The following is a 26373-nucleotide window of genomic DNA, read 5'->3' as shown; positions in this document are numbered from 1 at the left end:
CTTCAGTGAAACACCTCCAACATGCTGCGGAACTCGACTCACAAAAGGAAACCCAACTCATTCCTTGGTCTCTGCTTGCACTAACACATCACATCGTTTTATTGACATCTCTCATACACAACGTTTCATCGCAATCGAGTTTGTATGTCGTCACGCCTTTGTTACATAAGTTGACCAACGCTTCCCAAGTTCCGCTATAGGGGGCTTTATTGATAGGCAGATTGTTCTACCTTTCATCCAATGGAAAGTATCACACTCACGAGAGACTCAATGCTTTAAAAGATCTAACCCTCTGAGTGCACGACCATTCCACGTAGGCAGCCCGACTCCACAGTACGCACACAACCGCCACGAGCGTCTTGCACATGCCTAGTCACACTTCGATCAGTGCGTTGGTCTGCACTTGATCCATCTTATAACAACGACCAACTCGTCTTGATTTTCTTGTGGTGCTCAATCCTTAGTATGATCGGGCACGTCCACAATTTGACCCTCATCTAAAGCTTGGTTGCGACAAGAGTGACTATAACATTGCAAACTGTGGCAATTAAAGGTCCACCATTCTAAGTTGGTCTTGCATGTTGCCCAAACTAAAAATTCAAACGTTGCATGATCTCTGTCAACGAATAAATGCACATTATCCTTAGGCAGTCATACGCTCTGGCTTATTTGGTCATCACATTGACATTCCTTATGCGCCTTGAGCACTATGACCAACAACGACACCCTATATACAGGTCATACGAGCTCCCATAAATTACCAGCGAGCTATCCCCAGATCGAACTTGTTCATGAATCCCCTTAACAACAAGCAACCTCAGGTTCCAATCACACCAGTGGACGCGTACAACAAGTAACCAAACACTTGCGTATCGGTTGTTTCTTGCAAAGCGACCACGCTCAACTCCTTCACGAATCTGGTAGTTCTAAGGCGTGGTTGTTTCAGAGTCTATTACTACCTCTGCGTATGCCACGAATTTGTAAATGATGCGAAAAACAGGTTCGGTATACTTTTGTTTATAAACACCGACCAGATTAATGACCCACGACAATCCCACCCTTGTTTGACTTGACAAATAGTCAGCCCACCAATATCCGCGTGGCTGACAGCTTGGATCAATTGCACCGGGGATTTCTAATTTTGGCCCTCATGAATTCCACTTTAGCAGGACATGACTCCCCGGGTCAGATTACTTGGCCTCAATATGACAACAAACAAGGAAATCGACTTCTGCTCCGCTACGTAGAGAGATAAATTCGACCTCTGAATAATGATTTGGCCTTGTCACAATGATACTACAACCCATTTGAACAATAATTCATCTTCAATTCAACGTCTTTTATTTCACATGTGATGTGTTTATCCATGTAGTGGCACTTTAGTAATCCACCCCAAATAGTCTATTTGAGCTCAATTATTTGATTTGTAATAAACCCTCAAGCTAGCAGGAAAACCAACTCTGATACCACTGTAATATCCCAAAAGGGATATTTGACTGATTTTGCAGAAATTTAACTCAACCAAAAATTTCACCATAAAATTACTATTCGATTAATAGAAGATTTCCATGTAAAATATAACAAGTAGAGTGCATGCAATTCATCAACAAAATGAGCAGAAATATTCTCAACTTTCATTATAATAAATGATTGAAAGAGTGTACATAATATAGCTGAAATAGTTGAGATAGACAATCTGGTCTCCAAAACTGATCTTCTCTGACGCTGAAGCCAACCCTCCCAAAACTAAATTGAAATCAATCATTGCACCTGTGAATTCCGGCTGAATCCACCAAGGAGATGAGAAGGGTTTTCATCCACTCTCACCATGATCACCCCAGGGTTTTCATCCTAGGGATATTGCTGAAGTAGAGAACCAAGTTCTCAAACCTCTCCACAAGAAGAAAATACAAATCCAAGATGTCCTCTAATGATCTCCTCCTGAACCAAGTTCTCAAACCTCTCCACAAGAAGAAAATACAAATCCAAGATGTCCTCTAATGATCTCCTCCTCCTCTTTTACAGATCTGATGGACCCCTCTAGAAGCTCCTATTTTATTATTATTTTAATCATTAAGCACATTTCCCTTAATTAAAATATTCTTTTTAATGTGGGAAAATGGTAAATTGGCCACTATGCTTCCTCAAGCCACCAAAAATCACTCCTAGCCATCCCATCTTGTAGATCTTCTCGGTCTAGTTCCAAGGAGCTATTACACTAAGGTGTTTTGCCAAGTATTCCTCCCGAAATGCCACCTTAAGCATAATTAATGCAGTCAGGCCCATTAATAACTTAGTTTTTTGAAAGTTGTTGGAATGCAACGGAACGAAAGGCAAACTATGTGGATGATGGAATATACCAAGCGGATGCCATTGGACCTCATAAAAACTCCTCAAAAACCCATGAAACACTAGGCCCGCCGATGAAGTAAACCTGCGCTTGTGACCTGTCTGCCCCAGCCTTGAAATTCCATCCTAACCATGGCACGAGGAACACCAGAAAAATGAACATTACAGGGTTGTGTAAGGGAAAACACAGAGGAAATGAGGGCTTCAAAATGAAGAAAATGCATAGAAATGGAGCTACAAGGAAAGAAAATGCAGAGAGAACCAAGGATCTCATAGAAAATTTTTAAAATTTTATTTAAAAAAAACCTTTTTTTGCTTAGAATTATTTTGTTTCAAAGTGATATATTTCTGCTTTGAAATGTTCCCAGAAATTAATATGAAATCCTCATATATGAACCTTTAAACAAATTATTTAGTCGCTTGATCCTTGCACACAAAAGTTTGAGGCTAGATATTGCCCTCTAGGGCCTAGATTTGCCTCAAAACCCCAAATTTTCTTTGACAAGTTTCAGATCTGAACCTGCACAAAGTAAAAACCCAAGACTCAATACATATACAAAAATCTAAAACCCAAATCCCAAGCTAGAAAACTAAAAATGGAAAAATTAAGAAATTCAGATCTATACACTTAAATTACAGATTTATCAGATCTGAAGAGTATGAGTCCAACTCTGCTCTCAGATCTGTACATTGGAGACTCTTTCTAGTCAGATCAAACAATTTAGCACAATATTTTGAAGATAAATAATTTTTTAAGTTTTAGGTACTAGCCCAGGACACCCCTGCAAGATATAATTCGTTAGATAATCTAGGAATTTTAATCTGGAAGGCTCTCCAGATCTTAAGTTTCGGGAGTCGGCAGGTTCAATCAAGAACTTCCCCAAACACCCAAAATTTCTAAATCAAATGATTTACGCATACTTATAAAATAAGTCGCTAAACCATAGAGGTATAAAATAAATATTAAATCTTTAAAAATTAGAGATACTTGCTAATCAACTAAAAATATTAATGTTATCTTAAAACCCAACAACCTGAGCAAGATACTTGTGTAATAGATTGATCTACAAGAGCTATGAACCAACAGTTTATAAATAAGATCAGCAAAACTTTAAATACAAGTTACCATAAAATACCAGAGAGGAATGCTGCATCAAGTAAAACCCCAAAGACTTTGCGTTATATTATTCCAGAAAAGTTTACAAGAGCTTCAAGAGCTAGTAAACGACTCGATGATCGAATGCTTTCGAATGACAAATGACCTCTAATTTATAGATTAATTCTCCAACGACTAGTTGGCTTGATCCTCGTCAAAGTAATCTCGACCGTTGAAAAAGATTTAATTATCTTTTAATTTCCTCCATCGAAATTATTTTATTTTTTGAGGAAATTCGAATTTTTCATTTAATTGAATTTTAATCAACTCAAAATTAATTATTTTGAGTTGATTTCCTCAAAAAATTGACTTTGACTTAACTACCAAGGCCCAAGGGTCCAAAATCTCTTGAAATTTTCAATATTCCCTTGGCTGGGGACCTCCAAAAATTAATTCTTCTAGAACCCACGAATTTTTTAATTTGGAGAATTAATTTTTCCTAGGATTTAAATTAATTAAATTTCTGGCTTATAGTTTTAATTTATTTTTGCAGGAAAATTTAATTAATTCACATGAGAGGATTAATAATTTTTCCAACCCTCAAATAATTTAGCCATGGTGTCTAAATATGAGGGACCATGAATTAAAATATTTTTTACATCAAGATATTATGATTTAATACATGAAGGGAGAACACCCATTCATTATAAACCCTCAATCATTTACCCAATTTTGCGACTCAAATATGATCTAGTAGACCAAGTAATTTGTAATAAAGCAATTTAGCCAATTAGCTTAAATTACTCCCAAATTACTTTACAAAAGACTTGACTAGAACACTAGGACTTACCTAAAATTTTGACGACAAAATCCACCCTAGCTTTGGGGTGAGGTTGGAGGGAAAAACTTTGTCGATCATCCGTATTTAGAAACACATATGAATCAGTGAGACAAAAACTTCCTAGGATAGAAATCGTCACCAAAAAGGTAGGATTACCTAGGTTGTTACATACATAGATGGTCTTACTAGGATCATTTACATTATAAACTTGCAGAATGGGTTAACAACTTTTACAAAAATATCACTGAAGATGATGATGAAATCTGGATAATATTCATTGCCCAAGCATGATGGAATCTGCTTGCAAAAATGTACACTGCTATAGGGTAGTTGACACGGAGTGGTCAACAAGTCCTAACATGCCATCAACTCTGTTGTCACTTCTTGGAAATGTTGCCTTCACATACTTCTCAAGTATGCATTCTCTGCACACATCATTATGTTCCGTGCCAAGTTCTGGAACCCTTGTTACCGTTTCTCTGAACATCCTGAGTGCTCCATGGTGTAGATGTCACATTCTCCCGTGCCATAACTCATTCAGTTCCTTCCCACTGCTATTGTCACTACCTATTAGTGCCATTGGAGAATCGATTTGTAACCGGTACAATCTGTTACTACGAATTCCAACCTATCTTACCTTTCTTCAGCTCGGGTGTTTGACATACACTTTCTTCCTTATGAAGTGAATGTCATACACCTTATCCTGTAACTGGGATACGGAAATCAGGTTCATACCCAATCCTCACACATGCAATAAATCTGTAGCATTGGTGCTTGCTCCAAATTCCCTCTAAAAATCTATGGTACCTCTCCCTACTGGAGTACATTTCGTTATGTTTCCCATAGTAATTTGAAAGTCCATCTGCTCCTCTTTGTAGCTAGAGAAATATTCTCTGACCCTTGTCATGTGAGCTGATGCTCCACTGTCTATATACTAGACTCCTTGTGAAGTTGACCCTACTAAGCAAGCAAATTCATCCTCCAATCTGGAAGACAAATTTGAAGTCTACTGAATGTTACTTCTGTCCATGGCTATGAAAAAAATTTATAGTTCTATTCCTCTTTTACCCCTGATGTTGTCTCTGCTCTAGCGAATTGCTACAAAACCCTCTACGTCCAGCTAGAGATCTACTCGACAAGAAAATCTGAGCTACTCCCTTTGCCTCTGGAATCACTTGGTCTGGAAGAATCAACTTTTTCTGTCCCTCTCTTAGAAAAATCGGTCTTCCTCAAGCAATTTAGCCTCCTGGCAAAAACACTGCGCTGCCCCTTGGGAATTTCGAACTGCTTCCCACACTGAGCAGCAAAATTTCTTCTTTTCGTTTCTGAGTTCTCCGGATGATCAATTGTGCTCTAATACCATGTGAAATTTTATTTATTGCAGCTACAAGAAATTATTCTTCTAACTGAAAATTTAATTATGCAGTTTATTTGCTACGACAAACAACAAATAAAATCACAGTTGCAATGTTCACCATGAAATTGCGGAAAATAAAATACTGGAAACTAAGAATTCTAGCACACACATAAGAATTTTGACATAGTTATTTTTGGACAATTGTCCTTGGAAAAACCTAACTTGGGAAAAACAGTGCAACAGATGAAGGTTTTATTATTAATTTTCAGTAACAATTATGAGTACAATAATTTAGATGCCCAACTGACAATCTAATCTGAGGAAAATATTAGCAAAAATATCGTGAGAATTTTCTTTCACCCCATAGCTATTTTTTGTCATTGAAATTGCCTCCCTAGCCTCTGCGCTGAGCTCCCTGCATCACCCTCTACGTAGAGCTTACACTGGCCCTCTGCAAATTTTGGCCTTCCTTCCTTTGCCTCTTTCGGGGATTGGAAATCTTCCTCCCGGAATGCTGCTTCCCTCCTCTTCCACCTGCTACTCACCCTCTGGCTCTATCTTCTATGTTGAGCTGCTGCTACAGAGAAAATAGAACTGCCTTGGCAACTGAGTATCTACGCTGGTGTATTCTCCATCACCACACCGACTTCCTCTTATAATCCATTGTTGGAGCACTAACGGCCAATATTAAAACTTAATCAATGGCTAGGATCATCTCTGGATCGATCCGTGTGATTTTCTAGATGATTCTCACCTTATCTCAATTAATATTGCTTAAGTAACCATATTCTTTAAGTTTAGACTTAAGAAATATTTAAAAATCGGTTAATAATCTAATTGAGACACTTCTATGCAGAATTTCCAGAAACGATTTATGGGTTTTGGATATCTCATGTATTCTAGCCTCTCCACCAAATTTCACCGCTAGAACACATTCGATGCTACAAAAACTAACACATCCAACCCAAGGCTACACGGAGCGAGAGCGTTTTTGAGAGTAGGAGCATCATTTTCCAAAAATATTTGGGAGTGGAGCACACTGAGGGCATATATATATATATATATATATATATATATATATATATATATATATATATATATATTGCATTTATATTCAGAATGCCAAATTAGTTGTAGAATATACAAAAACATGCATGTTTGTACATCATGAAGATAGAAATGGCATCCATAGTATATTAATGATTAATCATTTGAGCATCAACCATCTAGAATCTAGAATCTAGACTTTACCAATTACAAGCAAGCATACAAATTGTTAAGCCATATAATAGAAAGTAGACCATTAACTTATGGAATAAAATGGGTTATTTAGCATTTGTCAAGTTTCAACAATAACATGACCAAATAATTATATTTACAACTATTAGACCATCTACACACCAAAATATGAAGATCAAAAGGTTCAAAACAATAAACTGAGCTAGTTGCTAAACACCTTTCTGCAAAAGAAGTGTTTACAAATTGTAAAAGCACCCAAGTCACCAAATGTTGTAGTTGTGGGGTAGAACTGCCATGCATGTTCCACCACTCGTTGACAACCAATGTTCAACCATCACTTATATCAGGATCCTCATCATTAATATCATCCTTCATTCTTTTCCCCTTGTCTAGCCTTTGCTTCTATCTCAATCCTCTAGGGACATGATTTGACACCACCCAATTTTGATAAAACTGCCTAATCCAAGCCTTAAAATATGGTAGAAAAACCTTAACATGCTTGATCAATGATTTTGGTTTGAATGAAGGGTACATTTATGCTAAGACCATGATAAAGGAGTTCAATAATCAACACCACCAACACTAGGGTACATATAGGGCTTGATGCTCTTAATTAAATGTCAATCACATACCCTCATATGTGATAGAATCCAATGAAATGCCACAATCCCATTGATCTCAAACTCCTGAAGAGTGTTAAGTCTGCTGAATTTTGAATCAAATGTGATATTCTATTTTCTCCATATAAAGTTCAATGAGGTTAGAACTACTCTTGAACATCTTGAAATAATTAATGGTAATGAACAAAATTTAAATAAAAGGATAAAATGGAAAGATACAGGGGTGCCCTGGGAGTGCACTCCTTGGTTCTAGGAGTGTCCTTGAGAGAGGTCATGGTCCCATATTGGCAGGAAGGATGCCCAACAGGTCTGGAGCTCATTCCCAAGGGAACTCCTTGAGCGCTCCCACTTGGAGTGCAGTTCCTGGGCTGGGAGCAAGATGGGGGAGCGAGGGGAGGAGGGTTGGCAGTTCCTGCAACACTCAAACTTTGTTTAGGAGCAGGTCTGGAAATTCCAAGGCACATTTATCTCAGATCTGTTCTTGGTGAGTTTGCTTCCTGTTCACTGTAGAAATATTTAAGGGTGGGATTCATAGCATATGCTTGCAAATCCTTCTTGTGAATAAATGCTATAGGAACTCGAGAAGTAAGATTTCTTTCACATATTTTGTTGCTAGAAATTTCTTAACTGCTGCATCTTATATACCAGCATTACTAAACAAACCCAGATCTGGTTTATTGGTCTTTTACACTAGGGTAATCCTGAAAATCTGAACCATAACCAGACCTGGTTCAGGGCAACTCTAATATAGCTTATAGGAAATTTGTAATTTCATTTTCAGACTCACATTGTTGAACTAACTTTTCTGTTTGTACGCTGAAAGGGAACCGATACTTGTAGCACTGGGCTCATATATTTAATCACAATATTCTGTTAAAATATATAATTGATGCACACCTACAGGAAACCGAGTCATAAATGTGAGTTTATTTGCTGAAGACACTCTCGGAGTCACAATATCATGCACCAATGTTTGCATGTAGAGATAGGTCTGGTCGCTTAGGATTATTACATAAAGAATAACAAAAAATTCTGAGTTATATCAGATCCAGAACAGGGAAGCCTTAATGCAGCTAGTGGGAAACACATTCAAGCTTGGTTTCAAACAGAAATTATTGCCCTCAATCCTCAGTTATGTATGATGATCATGAGGTCTTACGAGAGAATAAGGGAGAAGGTAATGGTCTAATTTCCTGCCCACAAATTGATATATCTTGGTGGCAAAGTGCTCTGTTTGTCCATCAAAGCTCCAACCTGAAGATAAAAGTTAAGGATCAACAAGTTCCACCTACTGATAATGCATGCATGAAGGTGATTTCACATAATTCATTTGAAAAAAGCTAACACAGGTTCTATTGATTATATTTATTTTCAGATTCATTAGAACAGATCATCATCATATTATACACGATTGTAAAACTTGGATCAGCAGTCCCTTTTGTTGCTGGGCACCATAGGCCATAGAAGAGAAATCTTTTATAGGGAAGCCCCCTAGCCCGAAGAGTGGGAAGATAAATTAAGGTGATAGTGGTTTATTTTCCAAGTTCCACAGAATTGTTTTCAGATGAAGATCTTGCACTATTTGGTGACATTTCGTGTGGTAACAGGTAGGTTAAAAATCATTCTATGACTTCCCATGTGCTGCATAATTTTAACAGACACTGAAGCACCTTTTTCCATAGCTCAAATAATAAGCACAAGAAATACACTTGCCTTGCCACATAAAAATAAACAGAAGTTCCAGAGAGATCACAAATTCCTATGTCATTTTGACTGGTTTCTCACTTTGTAACAACTAGCCCAAAGCAACAATAGAGAGGGTTTGAAAAAGATATGCGCATACCCATGAGCAGAAGACCATCTAGACAGCTGATAAAGTTGCACAATTTCATTTGACACATGGCAAGCCATAAGTAGATAATTGCGGGGCTGCACCACCCAGGCAAATCTCATGAACAATGCTGAGTATATACACATTACTGCAAAGTCCAAAAATCAAGTATAAGAAAGCTGTAAATACAATGAATAACGGATTTGTAGACGTTGCCATCATACCAAAATAGAATTTAATATTTTAGAATTGAGGTTCATGTGAGTGGAATTATAATGAACTTTTTCATCATGATCCATCGTATAAATAGTTTTAGTGTAACCATTCATTGTGGTTCATGTTTATGGTAAATAAATCCAAAAAAATAAAATTTAACAAATAAATAAGTTATTTAAGTAGCAATTACTGGCCATTTAGTTTAAATATATTAAATTAAAATAAAATACTATGAAAATCTGGCAAAATGAAAACTTATATAAATACATGTAGAAATCCCTAATAAAAACTAAAAAGAAAAAAAATAAATTAAAAAATCAGAAGAAAAAAAAACTTACAGACACATGTTTAATACAATATAAACAAAATACTATAAATATAGAAAATCTTAAATAAAATAACATTAAACTAGACACTTTAATAATGCAATATAAAACTTAATACTACAAACATAGTAAATATTAAATAAAGTAACATGAAGTTTGACTATTTAATTGTCTTAGAAGCTTCTTCATTAATCTTATTATATTGACTTCATATTATATTGATTGTATCGCTTTTATTATCACATGGTGTAATTGTCAAATTTGGAGAAATTATTTTCCCCCAATTTGTGTCATCCTAACTTATTTTATTTGTTGGTGTAAATATTCAATCATAAATAATAAAGTCGGTGTGAATGTTCAATTATAACTAGTAAAGTCATTTATAATTTTTAATTAAAACCACTTTTTGTATATATAAGTATAGTTGCGTCCAAGATATATTTTTAAATGGTAGTTGTTTACTGAATGTGTTTGTATGTTAATGGATGGTTGAGATTTTTGTATCTTATGATGACAATGGTGGGTTGATTATAAAATTGTGGTGCGAATATATTCATGATGCATTTGATGATATCATGGTATCATCCCTGCAACTTTATGAATGTTATTTGTATTTTTTAATATTTTTATTGTCAAACAAAAATAACACATTAAGATTTATTTCAAATAGAATGTAGTTTTTATTATTTTATAATGGGCAGTACACTTTATAATTTCATATTGTTCTGAATTTTAGTGAATTTACATTAGAGTAATAGTAAAAAATAAATAATATTTTATAAATTTTAGTAAATGTAGATTTTACCAAAATGTAAAATGTAAAAACATTTTAAAAAATCAATTTTCATCAATTTTTTGCTTCACAATGAATGTGAATTTGGAGTTGGAATGTGAATGTTGCTAATAATGACACCAAGGGAAAAATTATGGAAATTTGCAAAGCAGCGAGAAAGACGGAATGGGAATGGAGTGTAAGAAAAATGCGTGTATTAGTAGATTTAATGCGAGTGATAATAGTATTTGCCATGGATTCATGTAAATGAAGTGATTCGATTAAAAATTAGATTAATACTGCATCATATTTTCTTTGTTTTTTTTGTGGTAGGTGCCTTCACTAAAAAATGTGGGGTAAAAAGAATTGGAGGACATGATTCGCCAAACCATGACTAGTGATTACAGTGCATAAATTCATTTGGACATTAGGGCAGGTTAACTTTTTTCAATGCTTTTACTATGGTCAATGGCAAACATTTTAATTAACATTTCTTGAGAAATTTTAATGTCATTAAAATAACAAAGTATTTGTTTCTAAATAAATGATAACCCAAATTTAAAAATATTTGATAGGTGTGAAATTTATTTACTCTAATAATAATAGTAATAAATTAACAACAACACTCTTCAAAAATAGTAGCAAGCTATGTTTATACACACGATCCATGTCCATTAAATGACCATTCTCACTAATAATTAACCACTAAATTATATGAAAATAAAAATATATATAAATTCAACTCATTTTCTTATAAATAGTTTTGTTTAAATAATAATATTAATATAACCCAAATTCAGAGATAATAACAAGTTATGATTATTCACATTAAAAATAATTAACAAGAGATGATCATCCTCAATAAGTATGACCAAATTATGATTATTCACATTAAAAATAATTAACAAAGGATGATCATCCTCAATAAGTTTGACCATTACATTTTGGGAAAACAAAAATATAAAAACTCATTTATGATAAATATAAAATATCCTCAAAATTTATGAAAAACCAAAATGTCTCAATAGACAAGTAAATATATTACTTTTGCTCGTTGGAAAAACAATTGAACTTTCGCGTGACAAGTGTGGTGGGATTAAGTGTGACAGTAAAAATATTCTTCTACCAAAATCAATGGCATACAGTAACAAGTGATTAGGATGACATGTGAGGTGTATAAAGCTTTCGTGACTAGACTTTTGAAAGACGCACCTAATCCGTTCGACTATCAGGACACATGTAATCTGTTCCACTATCAAGACGCATGTAATCTGTTCGACTGTCAGGTTTTACATATTTCTACTGTACATAAAGTGTTCTTTCATCCACGGATATTTTTAGAAGATAAATTAGTGGAGGAATTTGTCCGACTGGTAAACGTTAAAAGAATTTTCTTTTTTTCTTTCTTTCTAAAGCCAAAAAATAAATAACCGGAAATTCTAAGTCTAAGGCACTGACAAAATAAGTCAAATTATTTTTATTGTAAAGTCTATTATTATTATATTATGTTTTAATTTAGTTATAAAATATTAATATTATATTATTAATATTAATCTTAGATATTAATTATGAAGTTTTAATACTATTAATTTTCCCCAATTAATTGTTATTTTTTATTATTATTAATTTGTCCTTTCTCTTCTTTTCCACTTGACTAATCTTTTTATTTAATATTGAATTAATTTCCCAATGGTTATATTATTTTTTATATTAAAGTAATCTCCCAAAGGTTATGTTTTTATTTGATATTAAATTAATCTCCTAATGGCTATGTTTTTATTTGATATTAAATTAATCTAACGGTTATGTTTTAACTTTTTATTATGTATCTATTTGATACTAAATTAATCTCCAAACACCCATAGGGCATAGAATAGATGGTGATGGGTTGTACTGTTAAGTCACTCCTCGATGTGATGGTCATTGGTTCGAAACTCTGTGGGCAAAAATTCGACCATGTTAAGGGTTGGTATGGTCGAGACCGGGTCTGATCTCTAGGAGATTTTGACGGCTTAAATGCCCCTAGGTCACAATTTTTGAAGCCATAGGTCAAGCCTAATGTAATCTCTAGAGAAATCAGACAACTTGACAAACAAACAAAAAATTAATCTCCAAACAGTTGTTTATTTTATTACATTAATAAAAGTAATTTGACTTAATTTGTCAGTCCCTTGGACTTAGGATACCTCCCCTATTTATTCCCTTGCCTTGATCAGATTTTCCTCATTCTTTTGTCCTGTAGATGAACCACACTTGATAGTTCAAAGCTTCAGCACTAAAACTACTTTTGCGATGGATCCGGAAGAAGAAGCTCATCAGAATTTAATATTTTCACACCAAAGATCTATTTCTGCAAATCTAGTAAAAATCAACATATAATATAGATTATGGCATTTACACAAAAGCTTTCAATTTTTGATGTTGTCACAAAAAAGAAAAAGAGATTCCCCACATGTAGGAAAAATAAACCATGAATGTTGCAAAATACCCCAAAATAATTGATGCTACACTCTCCAATAAACATGGATATAGTAGAATTAGTTGGATTAAGATCTCTTGTTGCTTTTATTACTGTCCTGCAAGTACTCTAAAACAAAAATCAATGCTCACATTTATCATTAAAGAAAAACATATTTTTTAGATTCATACTGAACTAACAAAATAATCCAAATAAGGTTAATATTTAAGCTATATTGCTATTCTACCTCATTCCATAACATACTCAATTATATGCTTTTCTCATTGTTTCCTCCAAATTTAGCTTTGAAATGTCCAATAATTACTCTTAAGTATTACTTTGTTCACTATAGGTTGTCCTTAGGGAGAAAATCTTGCATACAAGCCTTTTCTAGCAAGTGTACCAATGGAATTTGAGGATGACTTCTTATGTGGGAAGGACGCCCATAAAACTAGCAATTCGACAAAAACTTATCATTTATAATCTCTAGATAGATGTTATTTGAGATTATTATTTTACGATATTTGACTACCAAGCACATAATCCAAGGAGGGTGCAATTATTGATCAATTTAGTAGGGTTGCTAAGGTTGGCGCAACCTACCAAGATTAGCACACACATGATGAGGGCCAATGTTGCCTCGGCCCAAATCCCCACTCCTTAAGCCCAACTCCCTCCAAAAAGACTATGTTAGGATTCCCTTTAAATACTTCACCCAACTAAATGAGGATCAATGCCTTAATTGGGGTCTGTGGATGAAGTGAAGAAGTTAATTGTTTTTTGTCCTATTGGTTTCCTGTGTAAAAATATGCAACAAACCTTTAAGCTAGCAAGATAAATCATTCAAATTCAAAAGATTTAACAATGTAAATAGTTCATATGAATATTTAATTAATATACTAATCAAATGTGTGATTAGAGATTTGGTTAGAGGGGTTTTTTGTTAATATATTTGATATCTTATGACTGTATACTATAAAATATGTAGAAAACACAATGGCAACAACAATTCCCCTTGAAAAGAGTCACCCAATTAGTGCTTTAGCACTATAGATCAGGGATCTAGGGGCAAGAAGGCTAAGAGATGTAAGATAGATCCTTCTAGATCAATCTTAAGCATTATACTAGCAACAAAATGCAATTTCTAGCAAATTGGAAACTGCCTTGTTGTGGTTATGGGGTCAAACCCCACTGCGTACACAACCTAGAAAATTCTTAGCAAATAATATAAACTTATAACAGTTGGAAAACAATGTTTTTTGAACTCCAAATATGAGATATAAACAAGCATAATTAATATAGAGCCTACCTATGAAGTTTCAATGTAAAATACTTACTTGGAGAGTGCTTGGAACTAATATTGAAAATATCTGTATTGGCAAAATATCAGTGAGGATCTTAAAAACATCTTATTGGCAATATCGGCACACATAAAAATTCGAATTATTATTATTATTATTTATTTTTATTTTTATTATTATTATTATTATTATTATTATTTATTTTATTTATTTATTATTTTTTTCCAGATTTTTAAACATAACCGGTATTTTCAAAATATTGCGATATTTACTCAGCGATATATCGTTTTGCCGAAAATATCGTTGATATATCGGTGATATTATAAACACTGCGAACCATGAAAACCCACTAGATTTGTTATGTTGTGGCAAGAAAATAATGCATATCTACAAAAACAAATTCAATATACCATGAATTATACTTTGAAAAGACACTCAAAATGGTATATTGAACCTTGGCTAAAATATGATTTTATTGCTCAAAACCCCAAGGCACAAAAATAGATAATAATGATATAAACTTGAAGTGCATGTGAAAAATCACTTGAAATGCAGCAACTGGAATTAATTCTTCTAGCAGACTAAATTATGCAGTTTATTTTGTTATGGCAAAATATCAAATTAATCACACTACAATTTCTTCACAAATAAAATGTTGGAAGCTGAGAATATAGAGGACACCCAAAAATATGACACCATTATTTTTGGACAATTGTACCTAGAAAAACCCAACGCAGGAAACCCGGTGCAGCAAATGAAGTTTTTATTATTATGCAACAGTGAAATTATGAGTACAATTTGGATGTTGAAAACTGGCGATCCGTTACAAGGTAATATGGCCACAAAAAATTAGTGAGACAAATCTTGCCTCACCCGACACTAATCCAACTCCAAATGTGGCACAAACTGAGGTGTTCGAACCCCTGCGCCAGCCTTTTGTGCAAATGTTGCGCAGGCCCTCAGACACACTGCTTGGAAGCTGCTCTGACCAAGTCGTCTTGCCCAACTCAGCCTCTGAGAATGACTTGCTATCCCCTCCATAATTTCTCCCGACCTTCAGCAACTGAATCGATCCTCAGTCCAGCTAAATTGAAATCTTCCTCTGAAGTTGCTTGCATATTCCCTGCACAACCTCACTGAGGAAAACTTGGGCTTCCTGTAGCTAAATCTCCGGAACTAGAATCTCCTTCGGCATCACTGCCTTTGCTCCTTATTGACTTTGCATCCCCTCTTTGGATCGAACTTCTCTCTGCTGAATAACTGCAACTGGGAAAATCAATCTCTGCTAAGGAACTCGACCTCACAAATGTATTCTTCTTCAACCCTATCGAACTCTTATAATCTCTAGTTGGATCGCAAACGACCACGATTAAGTCCTTATCGACGACTGAGATCATCTCTAAGTCGATCCATGTGAGTTTCTGGAGAATGCTCACCTTTCTCAATTAATTCCTATTAATTAATCGATTTCCCTGAGTTAGACTTAGGCATTTTTAATTATCGATCAATTAATTTATTTGAGCGGTCTCTATGCGGAATTTCCAAAAATGATTTATGGGTTCTGGAGATCTCATGTGTTTTAGCCTCTCCACAAAGTTTGAGACTAGAACACCATCCGATGCTACAAAAACTAATACTCCCTCTTAGCGACGAAGGTGTTCTTTCCCATAACATCCTCCATGCACGTTGTTGATGACTGACAATTGTGACTACTACCACTGTCCACCAACTACTATGCAACTCTAATTCATCTGCCACTCTGTAGTTGAATCACCCTCATATGCGTTGTTGTTGACACTACATTGTATACCCTGCTTTGCTGCCAACTCGGCTATTGCGTTGAAACTGATCTCATGCTGTTGCAACTATTGCAACTAAAATCTTGAATCCTGAATACTGAATCAACTGTGTATGCAACTGTCTCTTGAATCTCTGACTGCTACCAGTCTTTGCACTGTTCACTTAGTCTATCTGGACTGCAACTGCACTGTGCTCCTCGTCATTTGATTGCAACTAGTACTGCAACTGTCCCTCAAGAACTGACTGCACCATCTGACACTGATCCATCTGCCACTGAATATTGTGGGCCCTGTGGCTGTTGATTTTTGGGTAGCATCAGATGTGATCTAGCTCCGAAATTTTGTGGAGGGGCTAGAAGACATGAGATCTCCAAGACCCAGAAATCATTTGGTGAAATTCCACCTAGATTGTATTTTATTAAAATAATTAATATTTTTAATGGGGTTCCTAAGTCTAAACTTAGGAAAATTAAAATATTAATGGGTATTAATGAAATATGGGTGAGAAGCTTCTAAGAGACGAGGATCAAGTCTAATTTAATCTTAGCCGTTGATTAGAGATTAGATCACGATTGTTGATATCTCAACATGAAAAGTATAAAGGAAGACTTGAGAGTCATTTGGAGATACACCTGGCAAATAATCAGTAACCCGAGGGAAATCGATTCTCAAGGAGTAGGAGTTTGATTTCAGATGGAGATTTGCAGGGTGAAGGAAGAGGAGGGTATCAACATCAGTCGGAGATTGAGGAGGAGGGGATGCAGTGCATCAGAAGGACAACGCAGAGGAACAACTCAGAGAGGTAGTGCAACAGGGGATGCAGTCCTCACGCAACGATGACGCAAAGGTGACGCAATGAAGGCTGGAGGGTCTCTTGGGTGTTAGAATTTCTCCAAAGGGTGGAGGAAAATTATCTCAGGTGTTTTCTCAGAGGTTTCTCTATGTTCTGCAAATCATTCCTTGTAAAGAGATTGTTGCTGAAGAATAATAAATAAACCCTCATCTGTTGCACCGGTTTTCCCGCATTGGGTTTTTCCAGGGACTATTGTCCAAAAATAACTGTGTTGATGTGATTGATTCTTGTGCTTGTATTTCACTATTCTTTTCTCTATGCTATTATGTGACAACTGCAGTAGAATTTACTTTGATGTTTACTAAAGGGTTTTGTAAATAACTTATTGTGGAAAATAAGTAGGAGAAATAAATCAATTACTACAGTAGAATTTTGTATTTAAAATTTTCACATGGTACTAGAGCATAGATCGGGAAACATGATTAGAGAATCTACAATGAGTCATGAACATGATGCTAGAGCAGCAACTCAAAAGGACTCAACACAGTTCTCCTGGGAAAGAGGAATTACGAAAAATATAATGAATCACAACAATTATGTGCTAGCTTCCAAATTGGAAGAAGAAGTCGCTTGCTTGGCAAGTTGTGCTTCCTCTGAGGTTTGGTATATTGATATTGGAGCTTCTGCGCACATGATGGGAATTAAGAATGTTTCTCGAGCTAACAAGAAGAATAGATAAAATTCCAAATCACCATGGGAAATGAGTCAAAATGTACCCCCGTAGGAAGAGGTATTGTAGTTTTTCAAACATAAGTAGGGGATCGTCTTCGAGCTACCAATGTGTTGCATGTGCCTCGATTGGGGATGAACTTACTCTTTGTATCTCAGTTACAGAACACGGGCTATGATGTTTACTTCATTGGGAAGAAAGTATATGTCAAACATACGATTTGGAAGAAGACGGCCCAAATTGGAGTCAGAAGTAACAAACTGTATAAGTTACAGCTAGAATCTCCAATGGCACTGATAGGCAATAGTGGTGAAAAGGTTTTGAATGAACTATGGCACAAAAGGATGGGGCACTTACACCATGGGGCTCTAAAAATTCTCAGAAGAACCGTAAGAGAAGCTCCAGAATTAAGTACCAAATGAGACGATGTATGCAGAGGTTGCATACTAGGCAAGTACGCCAAAGCGGCTTATTCCAGAAGTAATAGTAGGGCAAAGAGTGTTCTCGAATTGATACACTCAGATATCTGCGGACCCATGTCCACAAAATATCTTAGTGGTGTCGAATACTTTGTCACCTTCATTGATGACCATTCCAAGAAGACTTGGATCGACTTCCTAAAAGCCAAGGATGAGTTTTTTGATCGATTCAAAGAGTTTAAAGCTCTAGTTGAGAATCTGACAGGAAAGAGGATAAAAGTGTTGCGCTTAGACAATGGTGGAGAATACAATGATAAGGACTTCAATGATTTCTGTGCAATGGAAGGCATCAGAAGAGAATGGACAACTCCATATAATCCGAAGCATAATGGAGTAGCAGAGAAGAAGAACATAATTAATGTTGAAGCAACGAGGGCAATGTTGTATGATCAGGATATGCCCAAATTTCTATGGGCAGAAGCATGTAGCACAACAGTCTATGTTCAAAACAAGACTCCTCATAGGGCATTAGGTAAGATTGCTCTGGAAAGTGTCTTCACCGGCAAGAAGCCTGAAGTGAGTCATTTCAGAATATTTGGGAATTTGGCATACTGCCATATACCGAACAAAAGAGGAAGAAGTTGGATCAAACTACAGAAAAAGGATATCTTGTGGGATATAGCGAGAATGATAAGGCATACAGAATCTACCTTCCAGGAAATAGAAAGATCATAGTACAATGGGATGTAAAGTTCATGGAGGACAGAGCTTTTAGGAAATCTTGAGTAATGCCTTTCGAAGAGCAGTTAAAAGGATGATCCATTGGTCCATCCACTTTGACCAGCAGAAACCAGCACCAGTATTTCTCCAGAGCACAAGAATCTAGATGCATCACAGTAGGTGGAATCTCAAGAGGAGGAGCAAATAGATCTACCCACTACCAGTGGAAGAACGAGCCGAGAACTTCAACAGATACTACGGGATGCAGAGGATTTCATTGGAGCTCCTAGGAACAAGAAAAGGGAGCATAGACAACCAGATAGATACCAAGCTTTGGTGGCTCAGGTTGGAGAACCCTCTAGTTTTCAGGAGGTCGTTCAGCATCAAGTATGGGTAGATGCTATGGTGGAGGAATACAATTCCATAATGATCAATGATGTCTGGGAAGTGGTACCTAGGCCTCAGGACAGATCAGTTGTAGGTTCGAGATGGATCTACAAGGTCAAATATGCTGCAGATGGCAGTGTGGAAAAATACAAAGCCAGGTTCGTGGCTAAGGGGTATGCTCAGAAGGAAGGGATAGACTACAAAGAAACTTTCGCCCCAGTAGCCAAGTATACTTCTATTAGATCCGTGATATCCCTTGTAGCATAGATGGGGTGGGAGATTCACTAGATGGACGTCAAGATTGTGTTCTTGAACGGGGTGATAGAAGAAGAAGTATACATTGAAAAACCAGAGGGTTTTGAGACACATGAGAAGAAAACTCATGTATGTAGGTTGAAGAAAGCATTGTATGGGCCTAAACAAGCTCCTAGAGCATGGTACTTTTGAATTGATGGTTACTTGCAGACGATGGGATTCGTCAAGAGTGACGCAGATCCCAACCTCTACTATCTGATTGTAGAGAATGAGCCTCTGATTCTAGTGTTATATGTGGATGACCTTTTCCTGACAGGTTCATCCAGGCTCATCAAAGATTGCAAGGAAAACCTAGCTACAAAATTTGACATGAAGGATTTGGGATGGATGCATTATTTTCTGGGGTTGGAAGTTTGGCAGCAAAAGGGTGGAATTTTCCTTGGACAAGGGAGATACATTACAGAAATTTTAAAAAGGTTCAGAATGTAGGACAGTAGACCCATGGCTACTCTAATGATTACCAACTAGAAGAAGATTGATGCATCTGAAGATAAAGAAGTATATCCCACCTTGTACAGGAAACTCATAGGGTCCCTGATGTATCTGGTCAATACCAGGCCAGAGATTTGCTACACTGTCAACAACCTTAGTCAGCTCATGGTAGAACCGAAGAGGGCACACTGGGCAATAACCAAGCATGTTCTTAGATATATACGAGGAACAATCAAGCATGGATTAATGTACACTCGAGGCGACTGGCAATGATATCAGGCTGAGTGGGTTCACTGACGCAGATTGGGATGGAAGTTCAGTAGATTGGAAAAGTACCACTGGGTACTGTTTCAACATTGGATCAGTTATGACCTCCTGGTGTAGTAGGAAACAAAAATCCGTAGCTCTGAGCTCAGCTGAGGCTGCATATATGGCAGCTAGCACAACATCGTGTGAAGCCATATGGCTTAGGAAGTTGCTTGTGAATCTATTCAAGAGAAGGATGGAAGCAACCAATATTTTCTGTGATAATCAGAGTTGCATCAAGCTCTTTGAGAATCCCGTTTTTTATGATCAGTCGAAGCACATTGACATCAGGTGTCACTTTCTCAGAGACTGTGTCCAGCGAGGAGCAATACAGTTACATTACACTTCGATAGGAGAACAAGTGGTAGACATTCTCACCAAGGCTCTAGGAAGAACAAAGTTTGTTTATTTTAGGGAGAAGATGGGGATGATTGAGAATCCGTTTCAGTAGTAGAAATGGATAATGCAGTTCTTAAGAGGGAGTTGCATTACATATGGAGCAGTGACAGTGGCAGTGTCATGGGCAGTAGTACAGATTGCAAAAGCGCAGTGGATGAGGGGCAGCAGGCCGAGCATCAGCAAAGTAGAGGACCGATGTCGTGGACCAGTGTGATACTTCTCCTGGGAAGTATTGCTAGAGCACATTCCTCGCTAAGAGGGAGTGTTGATTTTTGGGTAGCATCGGATGTGCTCTAGCTCCGAAATTTTGTGGAGGGGATAGAACAAATGAGATATCCAAGACCTAGAAACCATTTGGTGAAATTCCACCAGGATTGTAGTTTATTAAAATAATTAATATTTTTAATGGGGTTCCTAAGTCTAAACTTAGGAAAATTAAAATATTAATGGGTATTAATGAAATATGGGTGAGAAGCTTCTAAGAGACGAGGATCAAGCCTAATTTAATCTTAGCCATTGATTAGAGATTAGATCACGACCATTGATATCTCAACAAGAAAAGTATAAAGGAAGACTTGAAAGTCATTTGGAGATACACCAGGAAAATACTCAGTAACCCGAGGGAAATCGATTCTCAAGGAGTAAGATTTCAATTTCAGAGGGAGAGTTGTAGAGTGAAGGAAGAGGAGGGTATCATCATCAGCTGGAGACTGAGGAGGAGGGGACGCAATGCATCAGAAGGATAGCGTAGAGGGACAACTGAGAGAGGCAGCGCAACAAGGGACGTAGTCCTCACGTAGTGATGACGCAAAGGTGACACAGTGAAGGCTGGAGGGTCTCTTGGGTGTCAAAATTTCTCCAAAGGGTGGAGGAAAAGTATCTCAGGTGTTCTCTCAGAGGTTTCCCTATGTTCTGCAAATCATTCCTTGTAAAAAGATAATTGTTGCTGAAGAATAATAAATAAACCCTCATCTGCTGAACCAGTTTTCCCGCATTGGGTTTTTCCGAGGACTATTGTCCAAAAATAACTGTGTTGATGTGATTGATTCTTATGCTTGTATTTCACTATTCTTTTCTCTATGCTATTATGTGACAACTGCAATAGAATTTACTTTGATGTTTACTTAAGGGTTTTGTAAATAACTTATTGTGGAAAATAAGTAGGAGAAATAAATCAGTTACTGTAGTAGAATTTCGTATTTGAAATTTTCATAGTAGCAAGGGTATTGATCCAAGAGGAAACATTTGTGCGATGCTCACCTTGCTGGATCTTTCTCAGCTCTGTGCAACTATGGAGTCTAGAGCTCAATGTCTCTCCACCTCTCTCCTAGAGGTATAGTTGCATACAAAGCGAAGTCTTCCTCTAACTTGAAGGACAACTAATCAATCTCTTCTGAAGCCGCTGCCTACTCCTGCTTCTCCTTCTTTGCCTTCTTCCTCTCAGGACACTGAGTACTGTAGTGGCCAAACTCACCACACTTGAAGCACTTGACCTTCGACAGGTCCTCCTTTTTCTTCTCATCTCCCTGTGAGCCTAGTCCCTGACTGAGACCTTTCTTTGCCTTTCTCTTTGATGCAAGGGTTACATTCTCCTTCTCCGTCACACCTTTCAGTCCTTTGCTGCTGCCACAGAGACTACTCTTGACTAGAGTAAGTCGTATCTCCTCCTACATGAAATCTGACCACAAACGATCCCATCTAGTCTCGTCCAGTAATTCCTTGGACGAAAGTAGTCCACTCCTCGAAGAAACCATTGATGGTTACACACATTAATACATTTTCTTGTAGCGTCTCACCTACAACAGACAAATCATTCGAGATGTCCTGAATCTTGGTAAGGTATGGAGTAACTCCTGCCTTTTGTAAGGTATGGACTAACTCCTCCCTTTTTCATCCTAGTGGTTCTCAACTTCTCCTTCAGAAATAGCTTCTGATTCTCGGAAAGATTTTGATATAGTGTTGCAAGCCCATCCCAAATTTCTCTGGCCTCTAAGTGTGAGACTATATGATCCCAAACTCCATCAAGGATCAACTGCTTCGCCTTGGCCATTTCCTTTTTGTAATTCTCTAGTTGTTGTGGTTTATAAATAGGAATCTCCTCCTCTCATGCTCGATTGGAACTCCCTCCTGGAATGCACAGATTTGCCTGCTGCTTCTGCTACCTGCAACTGAAAAGCTCAAATTTGCTCCAATGACTTGGATCTAGAAAACCTTTGAGAGAATCCCTCAGTGTGTGCAATTTCTCTTCCACTCAACACTAATCTACTACTACAATCACTGTTGCAAATTATTTGTGCCTGGATCAAGAATTTTCTCTACAAAAATACTGATATGCTTACCTTTGCCTACTGGAATCACTTCCCAGACAAATTGACCCTTCCTGCACTCTACAACTGGAAATTCGAACCCTTGTCTAGTAATTCGCATTACCTGGCTAGGCCCTATGCAGACCTGGAAATCGAGCTTCCAACTAAGGAACTAAATTCGTACTAGACCAGTTTTCTTGAAATCAATAGATGCACTTGGACAATACAAGGATGCACAATATATTGGTGAGTTGTTCATTAAAGCTATTGAAGATGTAGGTGTTGATTCTTGTGTACAAATCATTAGAAACAATGCACCTATTTGCAAGCCTGCTAGCATGATTGTGGAACTTAAATATCCACAAGTATTTTGGACACCTTGCATTGTCCATTCCTTGAATTTAGCACTTATGCCTTGGATTGGAAGTGTTATTGAGGATGCACGACATATATGCAACTTTGTACAAAATCATACAAATGCCATCAAAATCTACAAGGAGTACACCCATCTATCATTGTTGAAGATTCTAGATACACGGTTTGCATATTCATTCATCATGTTAAAGAAGTTTAGGGAGGTCAAGACCGCTCTTGGGGCCATGGTTATTTCAGAGTTTTGGTCTTTTTGGAGAAAGACAGATCAAGTAGCCTAAAAAAGAGTCAAGGACACAATGTTAGATGATGCTTGGTGGGAGAGGGTAGATCTCACTATTAAGATCATGGACCCTATCATTGTTTTGCTAGATTTGCAGATACAGACCAACCCATCCTAGGAGAGGTTTATGAGGGTTGGGATTCCATTATTGAGTCCGTGAGGACCATTATTTTACAAAGGGAGTGCCCTGAGTATGAGACATCATCAGAGGCCTTCTTCACCACCATACTGGATATTCTTGTTAGCAGATGGGACAAGAATTGCACACCTTTACATTGTTTGGCTCACTCATTGAACCCAAAATACTACAACCGTGAGTGGTTGAATGGTGGACCTTCCTGCAAATTCCCTCCTCACATGGATGGTGAAATTTCACAGGGGAGGAAGGATGCATTGAGCTGGATATTTCAAGATAGAACATCCCTTGATGAGGTGGAGGATGCCTTTGCAGAATATTCCACTGGCACTAGGCGATTTGTAGGCTATGATGTGATTAAAGACAAGGGGCTAAGAAGCCCTATTCTTGGTGGGAAACTCATGGGGCAATAAGCCCTCCTCTATAGCAGTTAGCCATGAGGCTCCTCTCTCAGGTGACTTCATCCTCTTGTTGCGAGTGGAATTGGAGCACATATGGGAATTTGTATAGTGTCAAGAAGAGCAGGTTTGAGCAGTCCATGGTAGAGACAATGTTGTATGTGCACACCAACCTTCGTCTTATTTACAGGCAGAGGGATGAGTGGTTGAAGGGAAAGACATAGATGTGGGAAGTCTTTCTTGATGATATGGGTTTCAACAAGAGTGTTGAGTTGGCATTGGCCAACTTGGATCTTAATGACCCAATGCTAGAGCCTGTCACTTTTGATGTTGGTGATACTTTTGAGGGGTCATCCTCCACACTAGCAGATGCAAAGATTACATTGGATATAGAGGAGGAGGATGCAACAGAGGAGAGCAGTTGTGACCATGACAGTGATGTTGATTTTGATGATGATGATGATGATGATGATTGATGACCTACCTACTACCTTGTAGTTGTTTTGTATTTGCTATTTCTATTTTCCATTGGCATTGGTACTACCTATGTAACACATTTTGATTTTGATGACTTAAAGAGAAAACTACAGTTTCTTGTCTTTCTCCTATTACATCATTGATGAATCTGTCACAATTGTATTTGTCTGCATAATGTTACATTGTACAACTTACAAATTTTAAATTTACAATGTAGAATCTAGATCTATGTCTGAATTTGTATCATGAATGAGAATTTGTATAAGAAATATCTATTTAGTATTAATTTTTAATATCTATATATATATTTAATAAAATAATATATAATGTATCCTACATGTCCTGTTCCGGGGGGTCTACATGCTTCGTGTCGAACACTCGAATTTGTGAGTCCTGCATGTCTCGTGTCCCCGTGTTAGGTGACTTAGACCTTGAATTAGTTGAATGTCGTTGTAAGAAACCCTTTCCCTCGGGCCTTGACCTTGTGAATACCTATCACCATAAAAAAACCCTCAAAACCCTAGGTCTTGAGCCTTCTTTTCTAGTGCTTTTCTTAGAGAGTGATTTGCTTTTTTGAAGCCTTGTACCTTTATTGTGCCTCTCTTTGAATGAACTTTAGTAGGTTCACTTTGTATCTTATCATTAGCATATAAATTATAAGTGATTCCTCCTTTATTGTACTCCTCCCATTTGTGAAAATTCGTAAAGAGCAGGGGGTTTTGGCTGAGGTGACATTTGACCTCTACCCGATTGTTAGCACTTTGTCTAGCTCTAGTCTTGTAGGGTTTCCCTCACCAAGACCTACTAGATTTCATGGTAACAAAGCCTAAGGGTCTACTACCTGATCGAGATCACAACTATGCTATTCATTTGCAGTCGGGAAGGTTACCCAAGATAAATGAAGAATGGAAAATCATAGTGGAAGAAGAAACAATCTTTGAAACAAAGATTAAGCAGCCGAGTAATCCAACAATAATGGAGTACTTCATCAAACAAAATAACCTACAAGTGGAAGAGATGACATGGGAAGATGACTTATTCATGAAAATCACTAGCAATTAGTCAAGTGTTGAGGACAACACTTGTTTGAAGCAAAGGGGCATGTTAAGCCCCATTTTAATCCTAAAGTCCCTTATTAAGCCCTAGATATTAAGTGATTCCATTTCTATTGTTATATTGTTATGTAGGATAGAACTTTTTATTTGGGGAATTTTGAGGTCTAAAATGGGTCTCTTAAGGAAAATATTAAAATAATAGTTAAATTAATAAAATGAGACATGAAATTTTAAAGAAAAAGAAGGAAACTACTTGTTTTATTGTATTTTCAACTTATCTCCTTATAGGTTCACCCAAATCTCAAGAGTAGACACCCCTTGGATTGGAATTTTATTGAGATTTGAGTGAACCTACAAGGAGATAAGTCGAAAATGAAATTAAAAAAATAGTTTTCTTCTTTTCCCTCCAAAATATTTTCCCTTGGGAATGACATCACCATCTTGAATCCTATTGGTTCTTTTAAAGTTAATTTTGTTAGTACATTTTTTGTTTTGAAGCCCAACTTTTACCTCAAAATTTCCCTAATGCATGGTCTCACTTTATTATAATTGTATCCTTTGTCTCCTATATATATACTAAGGATACCTAGAGTTATGATCATCAAATATTGTCTTGTACAATGTATTCATTGTACGAGGT

The 26373-nt window shown here is 36.7% G+C and overlaps 1 protein-coding gene across 2 annotated transcripts in view; it reads right to left on the bottom strand.

Moving 5' to 3' along the window:
- The window catches only part of LOC149207030 (mitochondrial pyruvate carrier 1-like), a 394382-nt gene that overhangs the window by 64116 nt on the left and 303893 nt on the right, over positions 1 to 26373 (bottom strand). The window contains exon 4 of one of the 2 annotated variants that reach the window (XM_089395636.1): positions 9346 to 9481. The exons of the other annotated variant lie outside the window; for it this stretch is intronic. Within the exon in view, the coding sequence (XP_089251762.1) occupies positions 9346 to 9481 (136 nt within the window). The remainder of the gene's footprint in view (positions 1 to 9345; positions 9482 to 26373) is intronic. 2 annotated transcript variants of the gene reach the window in all.

This window comes from Pinus tabuliformis, chromosome 1_2, assembly GCF_031772625.1.
Source record: "Pinus tabuliformis cultivar Carrire ecotype Pingquan chromosome 1_2, CPIR1, whole genome shotgun sequence".
Lineage (NCBI taxonomy): Eukaryota > Viridiplantae > Streptophyta > Pinopsida > Pinales > Pinaceae > Pinus > Pinus tabuliformis.
This window is presented reverse-complemented; position numbering and strand designations above follow the sequence as displayed.